We start from the raw sequence: 23881 nt of genomic DNA, 5'->3' as shown, positions 1-23881 counted from the left end.
GCTTATTAATGGCTGCATTATTACTTCAGTGCCTTTTTTGCCTTCAGGATGTCGTGTGAGATGCGTTCAGTAGAATGGGTCACACACGAGCTATAAAGCGAACCATTCTCATGGTTTGCCCTTTGTTCAGCATAATCTGCCTCTAAGTTGAGGAGCTTATGGTTGGGCTTCTGAACCCATCCGAGAGTGACACCCTTACTTGAGTAGGAGCTTAGCGCACCCTGATACTGTAATGACAAATAGTTGCATCAGAGCAACTGTTACACAAATGATCTTCAAATACAGGCCAGTTTTGTTGTATTTGGACAATAAATGATTTTGTATCTGTAGAAATTAAAATGGTGCAGCGAACTGCTTCCAAAAGCTCAGAGTTGCATTTGTCTGAGGATCCCCAGGATTGGGGGCTGAGGGTGATCCAGCTCCTTTGAGCTGTGCAACGTATTGGTCCTAGAGGTCAGCAGAGCCAGTGTGTTGTCACTGAGCATCCCTCAGTGAGGCCGACAATCACTGCTTCATTTCTAGATGAAATAACGCAGTATGAAACTTCTAGAATTATCCTTCCTACTTTCTGGTGATATCGCTGAGTGGCAAGTTAGGAAAAGCAAAGCATTTTATTTCACTATTTATAAGGAGCTCTGCTTTAAAAGCAAATAACATAGTGATTTAAGACTGTAGGCTTTGATGTCAGACCCAGTTCTGAATACAGGCTCTTGCACTAATTCACTGATGACCAGAGGACTGAGCAACTTACCTTACTTTTCTCATTTGTAAAGTGAGGAATATAAGATCTACCTTATCATGTGGTTATCAGGATTTTTTTTAATGTACAGGATTTAGCACAAGGCCTAGCGTACAAGTACTCCATACGTTATAGCTGCTTAATAATAATAATAATAATAATAGAGGTTCACTTGACATTATGTTCTTACTCAATATATCACCAGATAAAATGCAGTAACATCACATTATATGTCCAAAGTGACACGCAATTCTAATACATACTTGACTCCTCATTCTATCCCACCCCCATCTTTAGGTCACTGCATGTTCAGTGAAAGGAAGGCCCTGTACGAGGTACTCGATGGCCTGCTAGGAGGCAGCGCTCCCTTTCCCCAAAGGGCACGAGGGATGTTTGTAGCCTCCAGATCCACCCAGACTGCAGTTTTATCCCTGACAAACAGCTTCCTCACCATGATCGTCATGGGATGCTGTTACTGCCTTTTGTTTGGGAAAGCTCTTTGAAGGAACTAGAAACATCAGGAGGTCTGTTTCTCAAAATACATCTCTTCCATACACTAATATTAACCAAAATAATGACTACAGCCTATCCTTATTGGTGTAGCTGCTGAGTGGAAAGTTTGACCCTCTGGGTTATCCCAAAGCTGTGTGCACAGAGGAAGAGAAACACATCACTTGAGTTCATAGAATTTCTAATTGAAAAAGAAAATAAGCAGTAATTATGGTGTAGGGACTGGTCTGAATAAGATAGGTATCTTGGGGCTAATGGAGGGTCTTGGAGCAATGGAAGTGCAGCGTAGAAACCTTTGGTCTGATGGGGCCTCAGGGAACATTCCTGGACCCATCCCAAGTTACGTCCTGAAGTAAGAGTTAGCCAGGCAAATAAAAGTGAGTGGCTAGACAGTTGCAAGTAGAGGAAGCAGCGGGATTAAGCAAAGGGTCATGAAACAACATGATACACTTAGAAACCACCAGTTCTGGAGCCAAGGGTGAGGTATGACAAGTGATGGAGATAGGGTTGGAGGGATCAATAGGGGCTGGAAATGGAGGACCTTCATTTATTCCATGGAGGTGTTGGGAAAGCTGAAGAAGGGAATTTTAAAGTAGGAGAATGACATAGCTTTGTGGTGGTCTAGTGAGGGAGAATGAGTGTAGGGAAGAGAAGCCCCGAGGCGATGTTAGGCTGCAGTAGCATCCCAGGGTTGAGGAGATGGGTGGGCAGCAGTTTTAGGGGTGGGAGAGGGATATACAAATCAACAGAGAAAATTGAAAAGGTGCAAAGATCTGATAAGCAACTGACTGAGGGCAGGCAAGAGGGAGGGCGCCTAACGAAGGAAGCACCTGTGATGGTCAGGTGTCTGGCTTACTGGGAGTACTGGTGGTACCATAAACAGACTGGGAATAGAGGAGAAAAGAGGCTATTGGTCTGGAGGTGGGTGGAGCACATGATTTAACAAGTTGAGCTTTCTAAAGAGATTTCAATTTAGCCGATTGGTTTGAGTTCATATCAGATCTTATATGCTAAAAAGAACAAGTAACTTAAATGATAAACTTGATGAGGTTCCTTTAAATATTAAAACTAGAGGACTGAACCCTAAATTAGTTGACTCACTTTTTTTATCCAAATAAAAATAAAAACAGAATCAGTAGATAGATAATTGAGATAGAAATAGGAGTGCTTAACAAGGTCTGAGTCAGGGTTTATGGAAGGTCAAATGTGAACCAGTCATTGACCACTCAACAAACATTCACTGAGACTCCACTATGTAGCAGGCAAAGTACCTAATGGACCAGGCCTGTGTATCTAAGCACTTGGGATAGATCCATCACTAAACAAAACAGGTGAGATCCCTGCCATTAACCCCTGTATAATTCAATGCAAATATAATGCTGAAGAGGCAAGGGCTCCAAGCATAAAGGAGAAAGGAAATATTAAAAGTGACTTTCATCAAAAGACAGTTACTGAGATTGGTTCAAGATGGCAGAGTAGAAGGACGTGTGCTCACTCCCTCTTGTGAGAGCACCAGATTCACAACTAACTGCTGAACAGTCATCGACAGGAAGACGTTGGAACTCACCAAAAAAGATACCCCACATCCAAAGACAAAGGGGAAGCCACAATGAGACAGTAGGAGGGGTGCAATCACAATAAAATCAAATCACATAACCGTTGGGTGGATGACTCACAAAACTGGAGAGAAATTATACCACAGAAGTCCACCCACTGGAGTGAAGGTTCTGAGCTCCATATCAGGCTTCCCAACCTGGAGATCCAGCAACGGGAGGAGGAATTCCCAGAGAATCAGACTTAGAAGGCTAGCGGGATTTGATTGCAGGACTTTGACAGGTCTGGGAGAAACAGAGATGCCACTCTTGGAGGGCACACACAAAGTAGTGTGCACATCAGGACCCAGGGGGAAGGAGCAGTGACCCCATAAGAGACTGAACCAGACCTACCTGCTAGTGTTGGAGGGTCTCCTGCAGATGCGGGGTGCGGCTGTGGCTCACCGCAGGGACAAGGAAATTGGCAGCAGAAGTTCTGGGAAGTACCTCTTGGTGTGAGTCTGCCATTAGCCCCACCAAAGAGCCCAGGTAGGCTCCAGTGTTGGGTTGCCTCAGGCCAAACAACCAACAGGGAGGGAACTCAGCCCCACCCATCAGCAGACAAGTGGATTAAACTTTTACTGAGCTCTGCCCACCAGAGCAACACCCAGCTCTACCCACCACCAGTCTCTCCCATCAGGAAGCTTGCACAAGCCTCTTAGATAGCCTCATCCATCAGAGAGCAGACAGCAGAAGCAAGAAGAACTACAATCTTGCACCCTGTGGAATGAAAACCACATTCACAGAAAGACAGATAAAATGAAAAGGCAGAGGACTATGTACCAGATGAAGGAACAAGATAAAACCCCAGAAAAACAATGAAATGAAGTGGAGATAGGCAACCTTCCAGAAAAAGAATTCAGAATGATAGTGAAGATGATCCAGGACCTCAGAAAAAGAATGGAGGCAAAGATTGAGAAAATACAAGAAATGTTTAACAAAGACCTAGAAGAATTAAAGAACAAACCATTAGAAGAATTAAAGAACAAACAAACAGAGATGAACAACACAATAACTGAAATGAAAAATACACTAGAAGGAATCAATAGCAGAATAACTGAGGCAGAAGAACGGATAAGTGACCTGGAAGACAGAATGGTGGAATTCACTGCCGTGGAACAGAATAAAGAAAAAAGAATGAAAAGAAATGAAGACAGCCTAAGAGACCTCTGGGACAACATTAAACACAACAACATTCACATTATAGGGGTCCCAGAAGGAGAAGAGAGAGAGAAAGGATGCAAGAAAATATTTGAAGAGATGATAGTCGAAAACTTCCCTAACATGTGAAAGGAAATAGCCACCCAAGTCCAGGAAGTGCATAGAGTCCCAGGCAGGATAAACCCAAGGATAAACACGTTGAGACACATAGTAATCAAATTGACAAAAATTAAAGATGGAGAAAAATTATTAAAAGCAACAAGGGATAAACGACAACATACAAGGGAAGTCCCATAAGGTTAACAGCTGATTTCTCAGCAGAAACTCTACAAGCCAGAAGGGAGTGACGTGATATATTTAAAGTGATGAAAGGGAAGAACCGACAACAAAGATTACTCTACCTGGCAAGGATCTCATTCAGATTCGATGGAGAAATCAAAAGCTTTACAGACAAGCAAAAGCTAAGAGAATTCAGCACCACCAAACCAGCTCTACAACAAATACTAAAGGAACTTCTCTAAGTGGGAAACACAAGAGAAGAAAAGGACCTACAAAAACAAACCCAAAACAATTAAGAAAATGGTCATAGGAACATACATATCGATAATTACCTTAAATGTGAATGGATTAAATGCTCCAACCAAAAGACACAGGCTCGCTGAATAGAAACAAAAACAAGACCCATATATATGCTGTCTACAAGAGACCTACTTCAGACCTAGGGACACATACAGACTGAAAGTGAGGGGATGGAAAAAGATATTCCATGCAAATGGAAATCAAAAGAAAGCTGGAGTAGCAATACTCATATCAGATAAAATAGACTTTAAAATAAAGAAAGTTACAAGAGACAAGGAAGGACACTACATAATGAACAAGGGATCAATCCAAGAAGAAGATATAGCAATTATAAATACATATGCACCCAACATAGGAGCACCTCAGTACATAAGGCAAATGCTAACAGCTATAAAAAAGGAAATCGACAGTAACACAATAATAGTGGGGGACTTTAACACCTCACTTACACCAATGGACAGATCATCTAGACAGAAAATTAATAAGGAAACACAAGCTTTAAATGACACAATAGACCAGAGAGATTTAATTGATATTTATAGGACATTCCATCCAAAAACAGCAGATTACACTTTCTTCTCAAGTGCCCATAGAACATTTTCCAGGATACACCACATCTGGGGTCACAAATCAAGCCTCGGTAAACTTAAGAAAATTGAAATCATATCAAGCATCTTTTCCGACCACAGCGCTATGAGATTAGAAATCAATTACAGGGGAAAAAAACATAAAAAACACAAATACATGGAGGCTAAACAATACATTACTACATAACCAAGAGATCACTGAAGAAATCAAAGAGGAAATCAAAAAATACCTAGAGGTCAATTACAACGAAAACACGACAATCCAAAACCTACGGGATGCAACAAAAGCAGTTCTAAGAGGGAAGTTTATAGCAATACAATCCTACCTCAAGAAACAAGAAAAATCTCAAGTAAACAATCTAACCTTACACCTAAAGGAACTAGAGAAAGAAGAACAAAGAAAACCCAAATTTAGCAGAAGGAAAGAAATCATAAAGATCAGAGCAGAAATAAATGAAATAGAAACCAAGAAAACAATAGCAAAGATCAGTAAAACTAAAAGCTGGTTCTTTGAGAAGATAAACAAAATTGATAAACCTTTAGCCAGACTCATCAAGAAGAAGAGGGAGAGGACTCAAATCAGTAAAATTAGAAATGAAAAAGGAGAGGTTACAATGGACACTGCAGAAATACAAAGCATCGTAAGAGACTACTACAAGCAACTCTATGCCAATAAAATGGACAACTGGAAGAAATGGACAAATTTTTAGAAAGGTACAACCTTCCAAGACTGAACCAGGAAGAAATAGAAAATATGAACAGACCAGTCACAAGTAATGAAATTGAAACTGTGATTAAAAATCTTTCAACAAACAAAAGTCCAGGACCAGATGGCTTCACAGATGAATTCTATCAAACATTTAGAGAAGAGGTAACGACCATCCTTCTCAAACTCTTCCAAAAAATTGCAGAGGAAGGAACACTCCCAAACTCATTCTACGAGGCCACCATCACCATGATACCAAAACCAGACAAAGATACTACAAAAAAAGAAAATTACAGACCAATATCACTGATGAATATAGATGCAAAAATCCTCAACAAAATACTAGCAAACAGAATCCAACAGCACATTGAAAGGATCATACACCATGGTCAAGTGGGATTTGATCCCAGGGATGCAAGGATTCTTCAATATATGCAAATCAATCAGTGTGATACACCACATTAACAAATTGAAGGATAAAAACCATATGATAATCTCAATAGATTTCTCAACAGAAAAAGCTTTTGACAAAATTCAACACCTATTTATGATAAATACTCTCCAGAAAGTGGGCGTAGAGGGAACCTACTTCAACATAATAAAGGCCATATATGACAAACTCACAGCAAACATCATTCTCAATGGTGAAAAGCTGAGAGGATTTCTTCTAAGATCAGGAAGAAGACAAGGATGTCCACTCTCGCCACTATTATTCAACATAGTTTTGGAAGGCCTAGCCATGGCAATCGGAGAAGAAAAAGAAGTAAAAGGAATACAAATTGGAAAAGAAGAAGTAAAACTGTCACTGTTTGCAGATGACATGATACTATACATAGAGAATCCTAAAGATGCCACCAGAAAACTACTAGAACTAATCAATGAATTTGGTAAAGTTGCAGGATACAAAATTAATGCACAGAAATCTCTTGCATTCTTATACACTAACAATGAAACATCAGAAAGAGAAATTAAGGAACCAATCCCATTCACCATTGCAACAAAAAGAATAAAATACCTCTGAGTAAATCTACCTAAGGAGGTAAAAGACCTGTTACTCAGCAAACTATAAAACACTGATGAAAGAAATCAAAGATGACACAAACAGATGGAGAGAGATACCATGTTCTTGGATTGGAAGAATAAATATTGTGAAAATGACTATTCTACCCAAAGCAATCTACAGATTCAATGCAATCCCTATCAAATTACCAATGGCATTTTTTACAAAACTAGAACAAAAAATCTTAAAATTGTATGGGGACACAAAAGACCCCAAATAGCCAAAGCAATCTTGAGGGAAAAAAATGGAGCTGGAGGAATCAGACTCCCTAACTTCAGACTATGCTGCAAAGCTACAGTAATCAAGACAATATGGTACTGGCACCGAAACAGAAATATAGATCAGTGGAACAGGATAGAAAGCCCAGAGATAAACCCGCTCACCTACGGTCGATTAATCTATGACAAAGGAGGCAAAGATATATACAATGGAGAAAAGATAGTCTCTTCAATAAGTGGTGCTGGGAAAAGTGTATAGCTACATGTAAAAGAATGAAATTAGAACATTCCCTAACACCACACACAAATATAAACTCAAAGTGGATTAAAGACCTATATGTAAGACCAGACACTATAAAACTCTTAGAGGAAAACATAGGAAGAACATTCTTGATCTTTTTTGACCCACCTCCTAGAGTAATGGGAATAAAAACAAAAATAAACAAATGGGACCTAATGAAACTTCAAAGCTTTTGCACAGCAAAGGAAACTCTAAACAAGACAAAAAAGACAACCCTCAGAATGGGAGAAAATCTTTGCAAGTGAGTCAACGGACAAAGGATTAATCTCCAAAATACATAAACAGCTCATGCAGCTCAATATTGAAAAAGCAAACAACCCAAGCAAAAAATGGGCAGAAGACCTAAATAGACATTTCTCCAAAGAAGACATACAGTTGACCAAAAGGCACATGAAAAGCTGCGATACATCACTAATTATTAGAGAAATGCATATCAAAATTACTGCTGTATGACCTCACACCAGTTAGAATTGGCATCATCAAAAAACCTATAAACAACAAATGCTGGAGTGGGTGTGGAGAAAAGGGAACCCTCTTGCACTGTTGGTGGGAATGTAAATTGATATAGCCACTATGGAGAACAGTATGGAGTTTCCTTAAAAAACTAAAAATAGAATTACCATATGACCCAGCAGTCCCACTACTGGGCATATACCCAGAGAAAACCATAATTCAAAAAGACACATGCACCCCAGTGTTCATTGCAGCACTGTTTACAATAGCCAGGTCATGGAAGCAACCTAAATGCCCATCAACAGACGAATGGATAAAGAAGAAGTGGTACATATATACAATGGAATATTACTCAGCCATAAAAAGGAACGAAATTGGGTCATTTGTAGAGATGTGGATGGATCTAGAGACTGTCATACATAGTGAAGTAAGTCAGAAAGAGAAAAAGAGATATCGTGTATTAATGCATATATGTGGAACCGAGAAAAATGGTACAGATGAACCGGTTTGCAGGGCAGAAATAGAGACACAGATGTAGAGAACAATCGTATGGACACAAAGAAGGGAAAGCAGGGGGTGGGGGGAGGTGGTAGTGGTGGTGTGATGAATTGGGAGATTGGGATTGACATATATACACTAATATGTATAAAATAGATAACTAATAAGAACCTGCTGTTTAAAAAAAAATAAAATAAATTTCAAAAAAAACCAGACAGTTACTTATCTAGAGCTATGTGAGTCAATCCAATAGAACAATTTGAATTCTAACTCCTGGCCCTGGCACAATCTAATTAAAGCTTGTAAACAAGTCCCCACTACAAAGTCACCTTGTTTAAATTCCCAGTTGCAGAAAGGGACTTGGGATCTTAGATAAGATAAAGAAATGTTATGGAAAGCTTGGCTGACCTTTTTCATTTTGGCAAGAAGCTGCTTGAAATAATTCTTTGCTGACACCTCTGTAAGAAAGCTTTTTTTTTTTTTAAGCCACAGACTTTTTAAAAATTTTTTTTTAATTTTAATTTTTGGCTGCGTTGGGTCTTTGTTGCTGCGTGCGGGCTTTCTCTGGTTGTGTAGAGCGGGGGCTACTTTCGTCGTGGTGCGCGGGCTTCTCGTTGCGGTGGCTTCTCTTGTGGAGCACCAGCTCTAGGAGTGCGGGCTTCAGTAGTTGTGACTCGCGGGCTCACTAGTTGTGGCTTGCGGGCTCTAGAGTGCAGGCACAGTAGTTGTGGCACTTGGGCATAGTTGCTCTAAGGCATGTGGGATCTTCCTGGACCAGGGCTCGAACCTGTGTCCCCTGCATTGGCAGGCGGATTCTTAACCACTGCGCCACCAGGGAAGCCCCTGTAAGAACGCCTTGATTAGTTATTGTACACGGTAACTGTTAAAAGCTGACCTGCCTTGATTGGCCCAGATTTTTCATTGTGGAGAATCAACCGTCTTAGATAGTGGAGAGTTTAAATAGCATAAGACAATACACAGGTGAGTGAAATAGCTTTGATCATGTAGTTCATGAAGTTAAGGAACAAATATTCTATAACTTTAAAATTTAAGACAAAGCAATATCTATTATGTAGATGTTTTGTACAAAACACTAACTGCTAGGTGAAGACCCCACATAACACAGTAAGTTTCCACTTTCGCTTCATCTCTGCAGCTGCGTTGGTTGGGTAGTTCTTCTGCGTAGATTATCTTTCAACCTGAAAGTCATGTGCCTGTTTCCTTCATAGTGATGGACCCTGAGCTCTTTAACACTGGAGGATGCCAATGCTATATTTTAAGGGTGGATTCCAACAGGAAGATAAAGTTTGAGCTTAGAAATGTAAATACTTCAGGTTACCTTGAGTTTGTCTCCCATGGGCAGTGAAATATATCCACAGTTTTAAGCTGGAGCTTACATCAGGGCTAAAGCGTTGGTTGTCTTTCCAGTAAACTAAGGGAACACTGACTCCTTCAGAATGTCAGCCCCCATCTGCCACCCCTCAGTCCTCAGCATACACACTGGGCCACCACAGTCCAGTCTGTCTGCCCTCAGAAGTCACACCCTCAGAAATCACACCCTCAGACGCACTGTCTTGTGTTTTCTGCCCTTGACTCCTGGAGCGGCTTCTAGGCTCTTCCCATCTGGTTTCCCTGCACTGTTCTCTCTGCCCTCTTTCTAACGAGGGCAAAGATACAGTCATGTCACTCTTCTTTAAGCTTCTGTGGCTCCCTGTAGCCCCTGGAATAGCTGAGCGGTCCTGGCAGTCCTGGCACACGCAGCCATTTAGAGCCCGGTGCTGCTTTCTCCCCTGTGCTCCTGTTCTCCCATCACTTCACTGTGGGTTTACTAAGGGCTGCTCACAGTTTTGTCCCTCAAGCTTTGACTGGCTCAACCTGGGCCCTGGTTCCTACACCCAACTCCATTCATTATCCTGATTAACTATTCAGATCCTTACAGGCCCAGCTCAGATGTCACCTCACCTTCCTGGATTCTCACCTTCTAACCAGAATTGATTGATCAACGTTTCCTCTTGTTCCTGTATTAGAATTTTAACCACACCTCAACTGTAGTATAATCGCAACATATCATGGTTTGTTATGTATTTTGGAAAATTAGACCAGTTGTTTATTTTCCCCGCTCATCTTGTGTATTTTTCTATGCCTCTATTTTATCAAGATATAAATAGAATATGAAATTTAAATACGAAGTCCTTAAGTTAAGGGGAGGGTCTAGGTCCAATAGTGCTGCCCTTCAACAAATATCTTTTGATTCAACCAAAGAATCTATCGGTGAATCAATGGATGGGTTCATGAGGCATCAGCTGGGGCAGCTCCTGTTCCAATATGTCTGGCTCCATGGAAATGTGGGACTGGTGACACGCCTTTTCCGAAGTATTATAAATAACGCAGCAGAGATTTCACCCTTGAAGTTTGCGACTGAGCGGAAGATAGCACAGTGAGGAATTACGTATTCATACATCTTCCTATATCAACTAATAACTTAAATCAAGAAAGTCACTTTCTGCTTCTGAGCTTTTCTTCCTTATAGTAGTATTGTAGAATATTTTCTTTAATGTTTCTTAAACCATTTACAAAATTTTTATATGATCATTATAAAAAGAAAAAGGTTATAAATAACATGAAGATACAAAAGTACATTTATTTTACAAATATACAGTTGATGCTTGAACAACACAGGTTTGAAACTGCACAGGTCCACTTACACTCGAATGTTTTTCAGTAGTAAATACCACACTGCACAGTACTGCACTGTCTGTGGTTGGTTGAATCTTTGGATGCAGAGGAACTGAGGATAGGGAATTATACATGGATTAATCCCCACGTTGTTCAAGGGTCAACTGTAAACTCAAAAGTGATAGTTTCCCATCATCTGCCGTTCCCTAGAAATCACATTAATGGTTTGGTATTTATATTCCTCTAACTAGTTTTGCTATGCACACACTAGCCCATATATTATTTGTTACAACAATGTGATCATACTATATATTGGGATTTGCATCTTAATACTATCTTGGATCTCTTTTCATGTATAGATCTCTCAGTATTTATTGGAAGATTTATTCTTTATTTCTTAACATTTTGGCAGTTTTTCAGCAATGTTTGTATACTTAACCACAGGTCTACAGGAGTAGAGAAAGTTGAAGAACTTAAGGAAAGGTGCTTGAATACTGGTTTAATTATCTGTCCACGGAAAGAAACATTTCCTGGGGTGGGGAAGGGCTATTTCAGAGCAGTTGAGAGTGAGGCGTGGGATGGGCAAAGACGGTTGCCAGTTTTTACTAGAAGTCATAACCCTGAGCGAGAGTCAAATGAAAGGACCTGACCCCATATTCTCCCACCCAGCCTAGGCTGTAGACTCAAGACACCTGCCTGGTATGAGTGTCACAACCAGCTATCAAATTTTAAGAGACTCAAAAAATATTAGAACTGGCAGAGCCTCTGGGAGCATCTAGTCTGAGATGGAGGAGCCTGAGCTCCTCATTGGAAGAGTAGGTTTGGGGAGGTAGTTGTGGGAGGGGTTTGGGAAGAAACCAACCCAGAGCTTCAACAGAGCAGTTTTACTTTCATCAGTTTCTATATTAAGATTCCTATTTTAGGGGCTTCCCTGGTGACACAGTGGTTGAGAATCCACCTGCCAATGCAGGGGACGCGAGTTCGAGCCTTGGTCCAGGAAGATCCCACATGCCACGGAGCAACTAAGCCCGTGTGCCACAGCTACTGAGCCTGTGAGTCAAACTACTGAAGCCCGCGCGCCTAGAGCCCGTGCTCTGCAACAAGAGAAGCCACCGCAGTGAGAAGCCCGCTCACTGCAACGAAGAGTAGCCCCTGCTCACCGCAACTAGAGAAAGCCCGCACGCAGTAACGAAGACCCAACGCGGCCAAAAATAAGTAAATAAATAAATTTATTTTTTAAAAAAAGATTCCTATTTTAGTTGAAAAATTGGTTGTGTTCCCTCCTCAGAAGTTCTACCCACTGACCTAGCCCAAACACTAGCATTTTTAGAAATGAAAAAAACTAATACCTTAGAGAAGTGATTTATCCCAATGTCACAGAGCCTAGTAATTGACAGAGAATAGACTTTTAAGGCTCCCAACTCCAAACTCCGTGCATCTGGGTACTTTGCAGGGAGGATTTTCCTCACTCACAAAGGAGGTAGGAGTTGGGGGAGGGGATGGATGGCTGGGAGGACTGGAGTAGTAAATCTGAAGAGGGATTGGGTGTAGAAAATGTTAAAGAACCAGTGCTCTCTAATCACATTGCTTTAAATGTAATCAAAGGGGGAAAGAAAGTAATCTGAGACCTAGAGAAACTGCAACCTATTATAAAACACCATTCAGCCTGTTAACTCTGGGAAGAGCTGATATCTTCCTTTGGGCCCTTCCCTGGGGCTGCTAGGGACTCAGCTAATGCTACAATTTGCACATGTTCAGTGACCCAGCAGGATATACTGCCCCATTGGAGATACAACACAAATGTTTAAAATTAGCAAGAAAGTAAAACATTTTACGTAAACTTTTAGTGGTAACAAATTTGGTAACAAACATGAAGAATTATGATTATGATTGTTTTTCTGGATCTCGGTTTCTTTTTCTGGACAAGATGTAGGATCCTACAGGTTGTTGTCAACTCTAACATTGCCTGATTCTGTGATTTTTTTTTTTTTTTTTGGCCGCACCGAACGGCATGTGGGATCTGAGTTCCCTGACCAGGGATGGAACCCGTGCCCCCTGCATGGGAAGCACGGAGTCTTAACCACTGGACCGCCAGGGAAGTCCTCTGTGATTCATTTTTTAAGCTGTTTTATTTTCATTAGAAATTGCATCCTACAGGTGTTGTGATTCTTTTAGTTACCTATCTCTATATAGTCAGAACTACCCAACTGCTGTCCTGAAAACTAAAACTGTCACCCTACTTAACATTATTTATGCCAACTGTCCCTTCAATTTAGTGAGTGAAATATCATTTGATGAATTTTAGAGTGCTTGATTTCTCTTTTCTATTCAGAAACTTAGACATGCAATCATTTAAATAGACTCTTCCTAGATGACTGGCTTTTAGCTACAAATCCTTCCAAATGTCCGAGACCAAGAGCAACTCTTACTCTTAAAGCTAGAAAGCAGGTCTGTTTTACAAATGAAAAAACAGAAGAAAGGAGCAGAAAAGACCTCAAGGTCACTATATACAAATCATAGGAGAACCAAGGAATAGAACCCAGGTGTGCTTTATATTTTGTATGCTTATCTCTTTCTTCCAGACCCAATAAAGCTGACTGGCATTTGACAACCAAAATGCTCCCTTCTTTATTTCTCTGCCCTTGGCATATTTCTGTCTTTCTATCTTAGTCTCCTCCATTAAGACACTGGAGTTCAGTCTGCCTTTTAGGTTAGAAACATTCCTTCTTCAGGTATGGTATGGCTGTGAGGGCCTGAGAGGAATGTCCAAAAATCATTCATTCATTTAACTCGTGTTTATTGAACTTGTCTGCTAAGTGCCAGGCATGAATCTCAGTGCTGAGAATACAATAACGAAATCCCCAAAGTCCCCACCTTCTCAGGGAGAAGAAAGCAAACATGAACAAATAGACATAATGTCAAGCAAAGTGCTGTGAAGACAATAGCACAAATAAAAGGGGGGGGTGATATTTGGGATGGGTAGTTGGAAAAGGCCTCTCTGAGTGAGAACAGGGCAGAGACCAGGATCACAAGAGGGAACCGAGTCCTGTGAATTTCTGGGCTTCCTTTCTCAACCTCCTCGCAAGTGTGATCTGCAAGCAGTGAATATTCCTCCTGGCTGAAACAAAAGGATGCTGGCTGGGGGCCTTGCTCCCCATCCTGAATAAGTTCGCCCTTGACAATAACAGTGCCTTTCAGACCAGAGGAAGGTCTGCTGCATTCAGATTGAACTTTAGTAGGAAGCTTTTAACTGTCTCCAAACTGCTTCATCACTGAAAACACTTACAATAGGCAATAAAGCTGACAGTACTTGTTGAAAATGTAACAAACAGTATTTACAAGTAACTGCATGAGAGGAAGCATACTTACAATGGCTGACATTTAATACTCGTAAGTGTTGCTATGGCTTGTGGTTGGGAGGGTTCTGGGGCCTTGGCTAATGTGTAGTTCTCCATTAAAAGCTTTCAAAAAGGATCCATCCACCAGGCTTGAAGCATTGGCGTGCTGATACTCCCTTTATTACAATGATACGATAGTTCAGCGTTTGATTTAAATCAGTAATGGACTGTACACTGTCAGTTGATGACTTCCCCGAAAAAGCCCAAAGGGAATGAAATAGGATAAAGGAAATCTGGCCTAGGTATTCATGGTTAATTTCACAGCTCCACAGAGGAAAGTGGTCACCTGTGAAGCCCACCACCACCCTCTCATAAATCCCCACACGACCTGAAGGCTAGAGGAGTTCTATATGAGAACTGTTTGGGAACTGTCTTCAAAACTGGAGTCTAGATTTGCCAACAGAGAGTCTATTTAAATTACAAATCCTGTTGTCTAAATCAGTGTTTCCAAGCTAGTCTACCAGCCGAGCCGCAACCTTTTTTTTTTTTCTGTCTCTGCCACTTTAAAAAAGTAACTTAAAAAAAAAAAAAGGCAGCTTCTCAGCTGCCTTGCTTTGCAGTGGAGATAACAGAAATTGGCCACAGAATTATTTACTTGACTGCTCTATTTATGGCAACTTATTTGTGTATTTTTAAGTCAGTTACAATGGGCTATTGTTCAGTTGTATACTGTAGAAACATATATGTTGCAAATCACTCCCAAGGAATCCTGATGGTTTAAGGATTTTTTTTTTTTAATATAGCCTGAAAAAGAGGTAGGATACCCAAGGAACTGGTGACCATTTTAAGTTGCTTTTATTTATGTGCATTTTATAAACTGATAGAGCTCTTAAATATTGCATCTTTTTCTCTCCCTTCCTCTGGCATTTTTTCACCTTGTGATAAGGAGGCTATTGTAGAAATTAAAATTTGTAGTTCCGAAGACTCAGTCCTCTGCTGTGGGTTATTAATCTATCGTTTCTTTCTGGGCTTGCTTTGAGGTCCTGTTTTTGCTTCTTTTTGTTCTTTCTGTAGACAACTAATGCCAAGCTTCGCTTTCTCTTAGTGTACCTAGAAGTAGCTCAGAAACAAGATTAGCCTTGAGTATGAGCATAGTTCTTGTGTTTGAATAATGATATTCACTTAACCTATTTATAAAAACTCCTTTTCATGTACTTGACTGAGTGCATCCCGCGAGCTGGTTTCTTTTCTTTTGCTGTTATTTACTGATAAAAATAAATCTCCTGCGCTAAGCAGTAGGAATCTCTCCGAAATGCGAGGAAAGTCCTAAGAGGAGAATTCATATGTTAATGATCCCTTCCAAGTGAGAACTTGGTTAAACGTGCCATTTGCTGACATCATTGTTATGGGCAGAGTGGAGATGATTTCTTTAAGAGGTGGCCTTGCATATGCTCCCAGAGTTTTGTGGCCCGCGCGTGCACCTGCGGGAGGGGGAAGTTTACATAAGCGTCCTGGGGTATTTGCATGTCAGCTGCTCCACTCACTAGGGTTCCCGGGAACGGAGCGGGCGGACCGAGGTAGGTGCTCGAGCTATGAGGCTGGCCAAGTTGGGGGGGGGGGTAACTTTTCGAGGAGTAGCGTGTGCGCGGGACCTCGTGGAGACCTGCCAGGGGCACGGTTTGCAGTGACAGTTCCTGGAAAGCGGGTGGCAGCGAGATCAGGCCGGGCAGGCGCCTCCTGCGGGCGGGAGCCGGGTGCGGAGCAGGGCGTGGATCGCAAGCCGGGCTGCCGGCCCGCAGCGAGGCGAGGAGGGTAGGACCGGCAGGAAGCGAAATGGTTACTTTTCTTTAATGCGGGCTCTGGTTACTTCAGAAGATCGCCGGCCCAGGGCCGGATCCCGGGGCTAGAGGGGAGACGGGTTTTTTTCTTTCCGCCGTGAAGGATCTTGGAGAGGCGCGGGGCTGGGGCGTGGGGGACGCTGTGGCCTGGGGTAGGCGACTCAAACACGGGGGGAGCAGAGTCGGCGACGCCGTCGGGGACAGAGGGTCTCTGGGGAACTGGGGGACCTCTTGCCGGTTCGCCCACGGCAGGTTAGCTGGCGGCCGCGGTTGAGGATCTCCGCGTTGCACCGAAAGGGGGCTCGCGGAGGACCGGCCGGCGGTGAGCGCGTCACGGCGGGCGGTGGCGACCCCTCTCCCGCCGGGCGGGGCCAGCATTGCGGCGCGACGGGGCCCCCGCGCTCGCTGCCCCCGCCCCTCGGCCCCCGCCCTGCTGGGGTGTCCTCCGGATATGGGTGGGCGCGGGTGACCCGCAGAGCACCCAGCCCTGTTTTCCTCCGGGAGCCACCCGCGCCTGGCCGCCAGCCTCGGCCGGTCGCAGAGCGGGGGGCGGCGAGCGCGCGCCGAGGGCTCCGCGGAGGGGCTGCAGGCCGCGTTCGGTCGCACGGCCGCAGGTGGGGAGCCGCCGTCTGGGTCCCGGGGCTCGATGGCAGCCGGGCGGCAGCGGCTGAACGCTGAGACTGCGGGGAGGGCTTCGCGTCGGAAGTTGGGGATAGACGCGGGGATCCGCGGCCACTCCGTGTCGGCGTCCAGCCGCGGGGCGAGTGCGGTCCCCGGGAGACGACGCTGCGCCGAGGGCGGCGCGGGGCCCCCTATGGAGGTGGCGAGGGGGCTTCGAAGGCCCCGAGGGTCGGGAGGCTGCCCTCGCGGGCCTCGCGCCGGCGCCGAGGAGGGCTTCTCTCCCCGCCGCTGGGTCTGGAGCTCGGCTTCTGGGTGCGGGAGGCCGCGGAGGCGGAGGAGCCGGGGGCCGAGTGGGACCCGCGGCCCGGGCGCCCCCTGGCGGCCCGAGCAGCCAGCGCGGCGCGGAGGGTGGGTTTGCGGGGCGCCGGGGCGCGGGCTCCTGCTCCGAGCGGCTTCCCGAGGCGGGCGCGCAGGGCCCGGCGGAGACCGGCGGCCCCATCACCCGCGGCCCATCTCGATTTACCCGCAGGGTTTTCCCGAAGGACGGTGGCATCCTTTCCTCCGACTCCCCTCCCGCGGCCTTTTTAAAAAGCCCGGGTTTTCCCATTAATCTGTGTCAGCTAAGTCAGGCTATGTGTGGAATTTGTTTTTACAACTCGAGTCTCGTGACTTCTCAAACACTTTCTTGAAGTGTTTTCTCTGGAAACTTGTTTCAAATGAGGGCTGTAAGTTTCACAAAGAGGAGTGTTGTTCGAGAGCCAACAGGTGACGGGGTGAAACCCGAGTCTGTGTGTACATTGGAGTCAAGTCTGGCTGCCGTTTCCTTGGGCCGCCGTTGAAAATGGAAATTCAAAAAATCAATAGGAAACTTGAACACGATTTTGAGAAAATATCTGCGTCCCCCTATTATGGAAAATAGTGAATTCATTAGAACAGTGCCTCGCGTGGCCCGTCTTACACCGTAGCCAGCGTTTCGGATTTTATCTTTACAGACCGGTTTACAGCCAAATAACCTGACCCCCAAAGCGCCGCTCTAGCAAGGGACCATGCTTTGTCATGATGTTTCCTCCTTTTGTTTAAGCAGGCTGTCTTTCTGTCGTGGAATGTATTTGTGCATGAAATTAGAATGCTTTGAAACCCTGCAGAGTTCCACATTTCCTCTTGGAAAAATGGATAGCTACTTGGCAATGGTATGGTGCCTGACGGGCCACTCAGCTGTCGGAAAGTGTACAAGTTGGATGAAGGTTTACCTGGAAAATACAGAAAAGGCCAAAGGGCACATGGCCTAATGCCACTAATTGCTGGTATGAAGTCCTTTTAGTCAAGGAATGTTTCATAAGCAATATCTTCGGATACCTTCATTCTGTTTTTATTTTACAGTTATCATAATTCATTTCAGTATAAGTCAAATTGGGTCGGCCTCTGTTGGCCATGACTTTTTTATTGTCTTTAGCAGACAATAGGCTTGAGTGCTGTTTGTGTGAAAACTTTAAAGAGATTACAGTTTAGTGTCATTTACTAGGGAATTCAAATCTTGATTGTAATAGTTTTAAGACCTATGGCTTTTGCAGGTCTCTGACTTTTTTAAAGTTTTAAGCTAAGGACATCATAAAACTAGGATATATATATATACATATATATATATATATACACACACACACATACATGCATACATACATTCATAAATACATACATATGTACATTGTGTGTGTGTGTGTGTGTGTGTGTGTGTGTTGAAAAGGATGGAAGTGTTAGGGGGTTCTGAACTACCAAATTAGTCTGTAGTTCAATTTAACTCACCTGCATATTTTGCCCGGCTGAATTAGAGTAGCTCTTGAATGGTGTGTGTGATCTGCATCTTCTATGTACAAAGGCCTTGTTAACAAGCAGTTTAACAAAGAAGTTGTTAAGCAGCTTGTGGCCCACAGGATGGCACTTAGCAGCAGGGGACACTTAGGGAATGTTAGCCCAACTGACTTCACAAATCAGTATCTGTTCTGGTTTTTGGTGATCAAAGGACTTCTAACTTCCCTGGGCGTGTTCACACAAGAAATACTTTTTCCTAGGGATCCTATAATGCTATGGTAGTCTTCTCATAGGAACTAGAGTGGAATTTCATTGGGAAAAGTATGTCTAATTAGGGGTATGACCTTAGACTTCATTATTCAATGGCAGGTGCTGAAAATTGTTGTTTTCTATTTGCATGATTTTGATTTGATTTGGTAACTTGGTCCAAGAAAATGATGAATAATAAGAACCATACCAGAACTGATGTACAGTTACAACCTCAATCTGAATCTGATTGAACTCATTCTCCTCAGTGCTCTCAAATCCTCCCTCCCCTTCTGACTCGCCTATGTAGTATTTCCATATTGGTGCATCATCTTTCAGCCACCGAGGACTCAGAACTCTGTTTGACCCAGTTTTCCCCTTTCTTATCGGCTCCTTTTACTTTCTCTCCCCAAGCCACCATGTTTAGGCTCTCTTGATGACAGTGGGCTAATAGGCCCCTCCCAGGTTCCTTTTCTCTTTTAATTTAAAGACCACGAGTGGCACCCTCCTACTCATATGCATTTTGTCCTTTCTCATTGCCTCTAGGGTTAAGTCCAAAGTCTTCTGCTTGAGATGTGTAATTCTTGAAAATGTTACTCAGTGCTACCATGGTCATCTATTGTTGCTTCTTTGGAAGAACGTGTCTTCCAGCAAAATGTCAACTCTTTACTGCCTCTGGACCTTTATATACTGTGTTGACCTGTTAAGCTTTTTAGGGAAAATAGGAAAGGCTCATTTATGTGTATGTCAAGGTCAATCAAAATAATAATCCTTAACTATCCTGGATGCAGCATACAGCCCAGTACAAAATAAATGATCTCCAAATGGCCAAAATAGCATAGCAAAATAATAAGGCAGTTTTTTAGTTTGAATAACACCTTCACATACTGTATGTTATCTTCCTTAACCAGTGATTACTGTGCTTATGGGAGGAATGCTTAAGCCCTTGTCCACAGCATAATTATTCTGTATACTTTTGGACAACTTTTCAAACTGTATTTGCCTAATTTATAGAATACTGAAAGCAACAAATTAAAGGCACATGTCTGAAGCCATGTAATTCTGGACATCACCTCTGCATTGTGAGATAGCCCTCAACTCCTCCCAACTGGATGGCTGACTTAGAACTCCATTTGCTTGAATCCTGAAGCCAGTGTTCTTTATATTGTTCATTTCCTACTCAAAATGAAAACAAATGATCAGCCAAAGGCTAAATCACATATAACTTACACACATACCACCATTAAAGAAAGCAAGGAAATTCCAAATGGAATTTGGAAACATTCTTATCACAGTGGGTACTTTTTTTGTTTTTTAAGTTCTAGCTTTTAATAGAATAAATGTCAGTTTCCTTGATTTTTGATGTTTCCCAGAATGACTCAATAATGGTCTTTAAATATAAGGATGAATGAATGAGTGAAGTAAATGAATCTGGAAAGTAAATCTCACAAGGAACCCCTCCTTAGATGAATGAATTTGGGGAACAAGTGCCACCTCATAGCCAGTCATATACTGGGTGCTCCCAATTTTCGCTTTGCCAAGGAAACCTGGAAAGACCCTGCCATGCTCCGTAGACATGGGGTGTGTGTGTATATGTCTGTGTCAGAGATTTTATGTAGGGACTGGTTAGAAGCTCACTCTGAGGGCCAGTAGTGGCCAATAGTTTATCAAAACTGTTTGCCCTTCAGGAGGCTAGAGTGTCCCGAACTCACAAAGAAGATGAAACTCCCCTGTCAACATTCGGTCTTTGTTACTAAAGTGTTCTTATTCTGAATGTCACTGGTCAGCTTCAAGATGTGTGTAATCAGTGGAAGTAACAGTGGCGATTGGTACATGTCAGTGGTAACTTTAATTCTTTATATTCATATAATTATTTTCTTCTTTAAAACTTTCACATCCTTAGGCCATCTTTGGAAGGAAAATAGTTGCTGTTTTAAAGAACCAGGTCCCACAATGTTTGGTGACTTGTCAAAGGTCTGAGGACTTCAGGGCTGAGCTTACCGAATGCCCAGGGCAACAGGTTGCCTTCCCTCAGCACTGCTTCTGTCCCTTGCGTCAGGTGTTCTCTTGACGAGTATATGATGATTGAGAAGTCATACATCTGCGGGCTGTTTGTCTCTGAGTCTTTTTAAATGGTGAGAAGTAGCTATTTAACTATTTTGAAGGAAGAAGGGAAAGAAAGGACAAAGGGGGGAAATGGAACTCTTCAACTTTGTTGCATGGCTTTTGGGGAGCAACCCCAAATCCTCGTGTTTCTAGGAAAAAGTATCTCATCTCTCCTTACCCAACCTCAGTCCTCTTTGACAGTGGTTTTAGCTTTAAAGATGTTGCTTTCCCTACACATTTCCTTCATGGTCAGACTCAAACCGTTTTACTTCTTTTCCATGCCTTATCAGACTTATTTACATCCAGAATCATAAAGACATTGGAGCGGTGGGGTCCCTGCTGGTTCATTTCCTTAACAAACCTAGCACAGAATTGGTTAATGCATGATTGTCATTCACTTGTGATTGAGTTCAGTTTATGGCAGCATTTCAAGACCAGGACAATAAACCTGCCTCAGAATAAGCATGGAATACTGGCGGCCTGAGCTATTTTGGCTTTTTTATTCTATTTATCTCTAACATCTAATATGGTACCTTGCACATAGTTTTTTTTTTTTTAAATAAACTTTTTTTTAAGAGAACATGTTTAATTTAATTGTGGTTAGGTAAGAGAATGTGAAAAATACTTCCAAATGGTTCCCACAAAAGTGTGTGGGTGTGTTTGTGAGAAAGAGGAGGAAAAGGAGGACGAGATGGGGGGTGACAAATCAAATGAAGGAAAATGTAAACAGCTGGTGAGTCTGGGTGAAAGGCTCTGTCTAGGAGTTCCTTACTCTTCTTACAACTTCTCTGAAGTTTGAAATTACATCAAAATAAAAAATTTACAAAAGTAGTGAATAACATACAAAATGACTAAAGGATGAGTCACATGATGGGGCCACTCTTGTCCACGTTAAGTGTGGTTCTGCTAAAAAGAAATCTCGAAGAGCTGCTTCCCTCCATATCAAAACCCGCAGCAGAATAGTCCTGTTTCAGTTATCATTCAGCTTACTTGCAAACCTGATTTGTGGCTCCTGTTTTCACAGGATCAACCTTAAGAGACAGCACCTGGAAAGAGAATGAATGGAACTTTCCTGTTAGATCTCATTCAGCCATGGTTTCATGTTTGGCCTAAAAGGTAGTATTTTGGCAAAGCAAACACAACCACGTGTGGATGGCATTTGGAAGACCCTTCCTCATCACCCAGAGAGCATAAGTAATGGCCAGGCTTCCCTCTTTCTCTCGTGCTGCAAAGCAAATACCATGTAGTAATGTAAATGTCTACATAAGGTGTATTTGTGAGATCACATTTTTGTCAATTATTTTATACATTCTTACATGTGCAAGAACCGTACTGCTTCCATATGATGTAGTCTGAGACGGCGATATACCTAACAGTATGCTTTCTGGGCCTGCTGACAAGACAGGTAATTTTTAAAAGAAAAATCCAACTTCAGGTTGTTATGCTATCAGGTAGAGAAAAAATACATAGTGTTGATGCAGCATGTGTACCACTGCCTGGCACGTGGAGGTCACGCAAAGTAACTTATTATTTTTTAATATTTCTTTCTTTCTTTGGTTGTGCTGGGTCTTGGTGGCGGCATGCGAACTCTTAGTTGCGGCTTGCGTATGGGATCTAGTTCCCGGACCAGGGATCGAACCTGGGCCCCCTGCATTGGGAGCTCAGAGTCTTGTCCACTGGACCACCACGGAAGGCCCTATATATTTTTTTAATGTTTATTTTTTGGCCAGCTCTTAGAACTTGTTTAGTAAATGTAATGTTTTGTCATTTTAAGTAATTATCCTCTGATATAAAGGAAAACAAGAGGCTTTCTCCAGATTAAGAACGCTGAAGCAACAGCTCATGAGGCCATTGAATTTTTATAATCCTTTTTGACTGTATGTCCTCCTTAAAATGCCCTCTCTGGGTGAAGTGGACTGGCCCCCCCCACCCCCGTCTGGCTGTGTCATCGTGCATGTCTGCAGTGCAGCAGCAGTGTGACTACTTCACCAAAGAAAAGGTTCCACCCAGGAGGCAGTGCAGGGCTGCAGGGGTTTAAGGTCACCCATGAGCCCGGTTCTAAGGCCACTGCCCTTGGACAGCTGACCCATGGCGGATTGCTCTGAGGCTCGGTTTCCTCCTTGGTTTTAAGCAAGATACGCCTTCGTGGGGTTGCTTGACGTGGTGATCAGATGTCACGGCACTGATCACGCCAGGCTAGGCACAGAGGTGAGAGTTAGCTGTCAGAGTGTCAACAAAGGACACTGAAAGCTGCGCCTGTGTCACTCATGTTCCTTCAGTTCATCACGAAGTTCGTCGCTTCGCCGGTGAGCGGTGAGTGACAGTTCAGTTTGAACCGAGGCTGGGATGGCTGTGGGAGCTGCAGGCTGGAGACGTGGCCGGCGTCCAGGTGATTGGGAGGACGGGACCATGGCACTGAGTGCTAAGTGATTTCCCTTGATGAGGGTAGTCATTTTCTGTGCAGTTTCCACAGAAGGCTAACCAAGCAGTATAGCTGTCAAAGTAATTCAGCTCTTTGGCAATCTGCATCTTTGTTCTAGCCTGGAAAATTTGCAGTTTGTCTTAATTTGTGGTGTTTTCTCTTGTTTTAAAATATAGTGACATTTAAGTTTTAGGTTCTAGTTAATATTTATGATCTTAGTAAGTCTGTGCAGAGCAGGTACCTTCACATTTCCCTCCTCAGCCAGATTTGGCAAAGGGTAGATGTGCATATTTCATGATTCAGGTTCATTTGCATTGAAGGCACCCATTCTCCTGGTGCGGGTATTTGAGCTACGGATTAAATTCTTTTTTTTTCAGATAAAATAGACTTTATTTAATTAATTAATTTATTTTTTAACATCTTT

General features: G+C 42.9%; 2 protein-coding genes across 27 annotated transcripts in view; one reads left to right on the top strand and one right to left on the bottom strand.

Moving 5' to 3' along the window:
* PRICKLE1 (prickle planar cell polarity protein 1) overlaps positions 1-23881 on the top strand; it is a 107802-nt gene that overhangs the window by 70378 nt on the left and 13543 nt on the right. For 9 of the 26 annotated variants that reach the window (XR_005021553.1, XM_036866617.1, XM_036866620.1 and 6 more), the window contains 2 exons: positions 22060-22151; positions 23315-23424. The exons of 4 other annotated variants lie outside the window; for them this stretch is intronic. The gene's annotated coding sequence lies outside the window, so the exon portion shown is untranslated. Of the gene's footprint in view, positions 1-12276; positions 12296-15934; positions 15996-16067; positions 16231-16389; positions 16409-22059; positions 22152-22187; positions 22441-22705; positions 23425-23881 lie in introns of those variants that run through there. 13 more of the 26 variants (XM_036866625.1, XM_036866621.1, XM_036866618.1 and 10 more) reach the window with 9 other exon arrangements.
* Positions 16588-17430, bottom strand: LOC118902752 (proline-rich protein 2-like). Its single transcript, XM_036867436.1, has one exon. The coding sequence runs from the start codon at positions 17428-17430 to the stop codon at positions 16588-16590; it is 843 nt and encodes a 280-aa protein (XP_036723331.1).

Source organism: Balaenoptera musculus, chromosome 10, assembly GCF_009873245.2.
Source record: "Balaenoptera musculus isolate JJ_BM4_2016_0621 chromosome 10, mBalMus1.pri.v3, whole genome shotgun sequence".
Taxonomy (NCBI): Eukaryota; Metazoa; Chordata; class Mammalia; order Artiodactyla; family Balaenopteridae; genus Balaenoptera; species Balaenoptera musculus.
The sequence above is the reverse complement of the archived record's forward strand: the minus strand, read 5'-3'. Positions and strand labels throughout refer to the sequence as shown.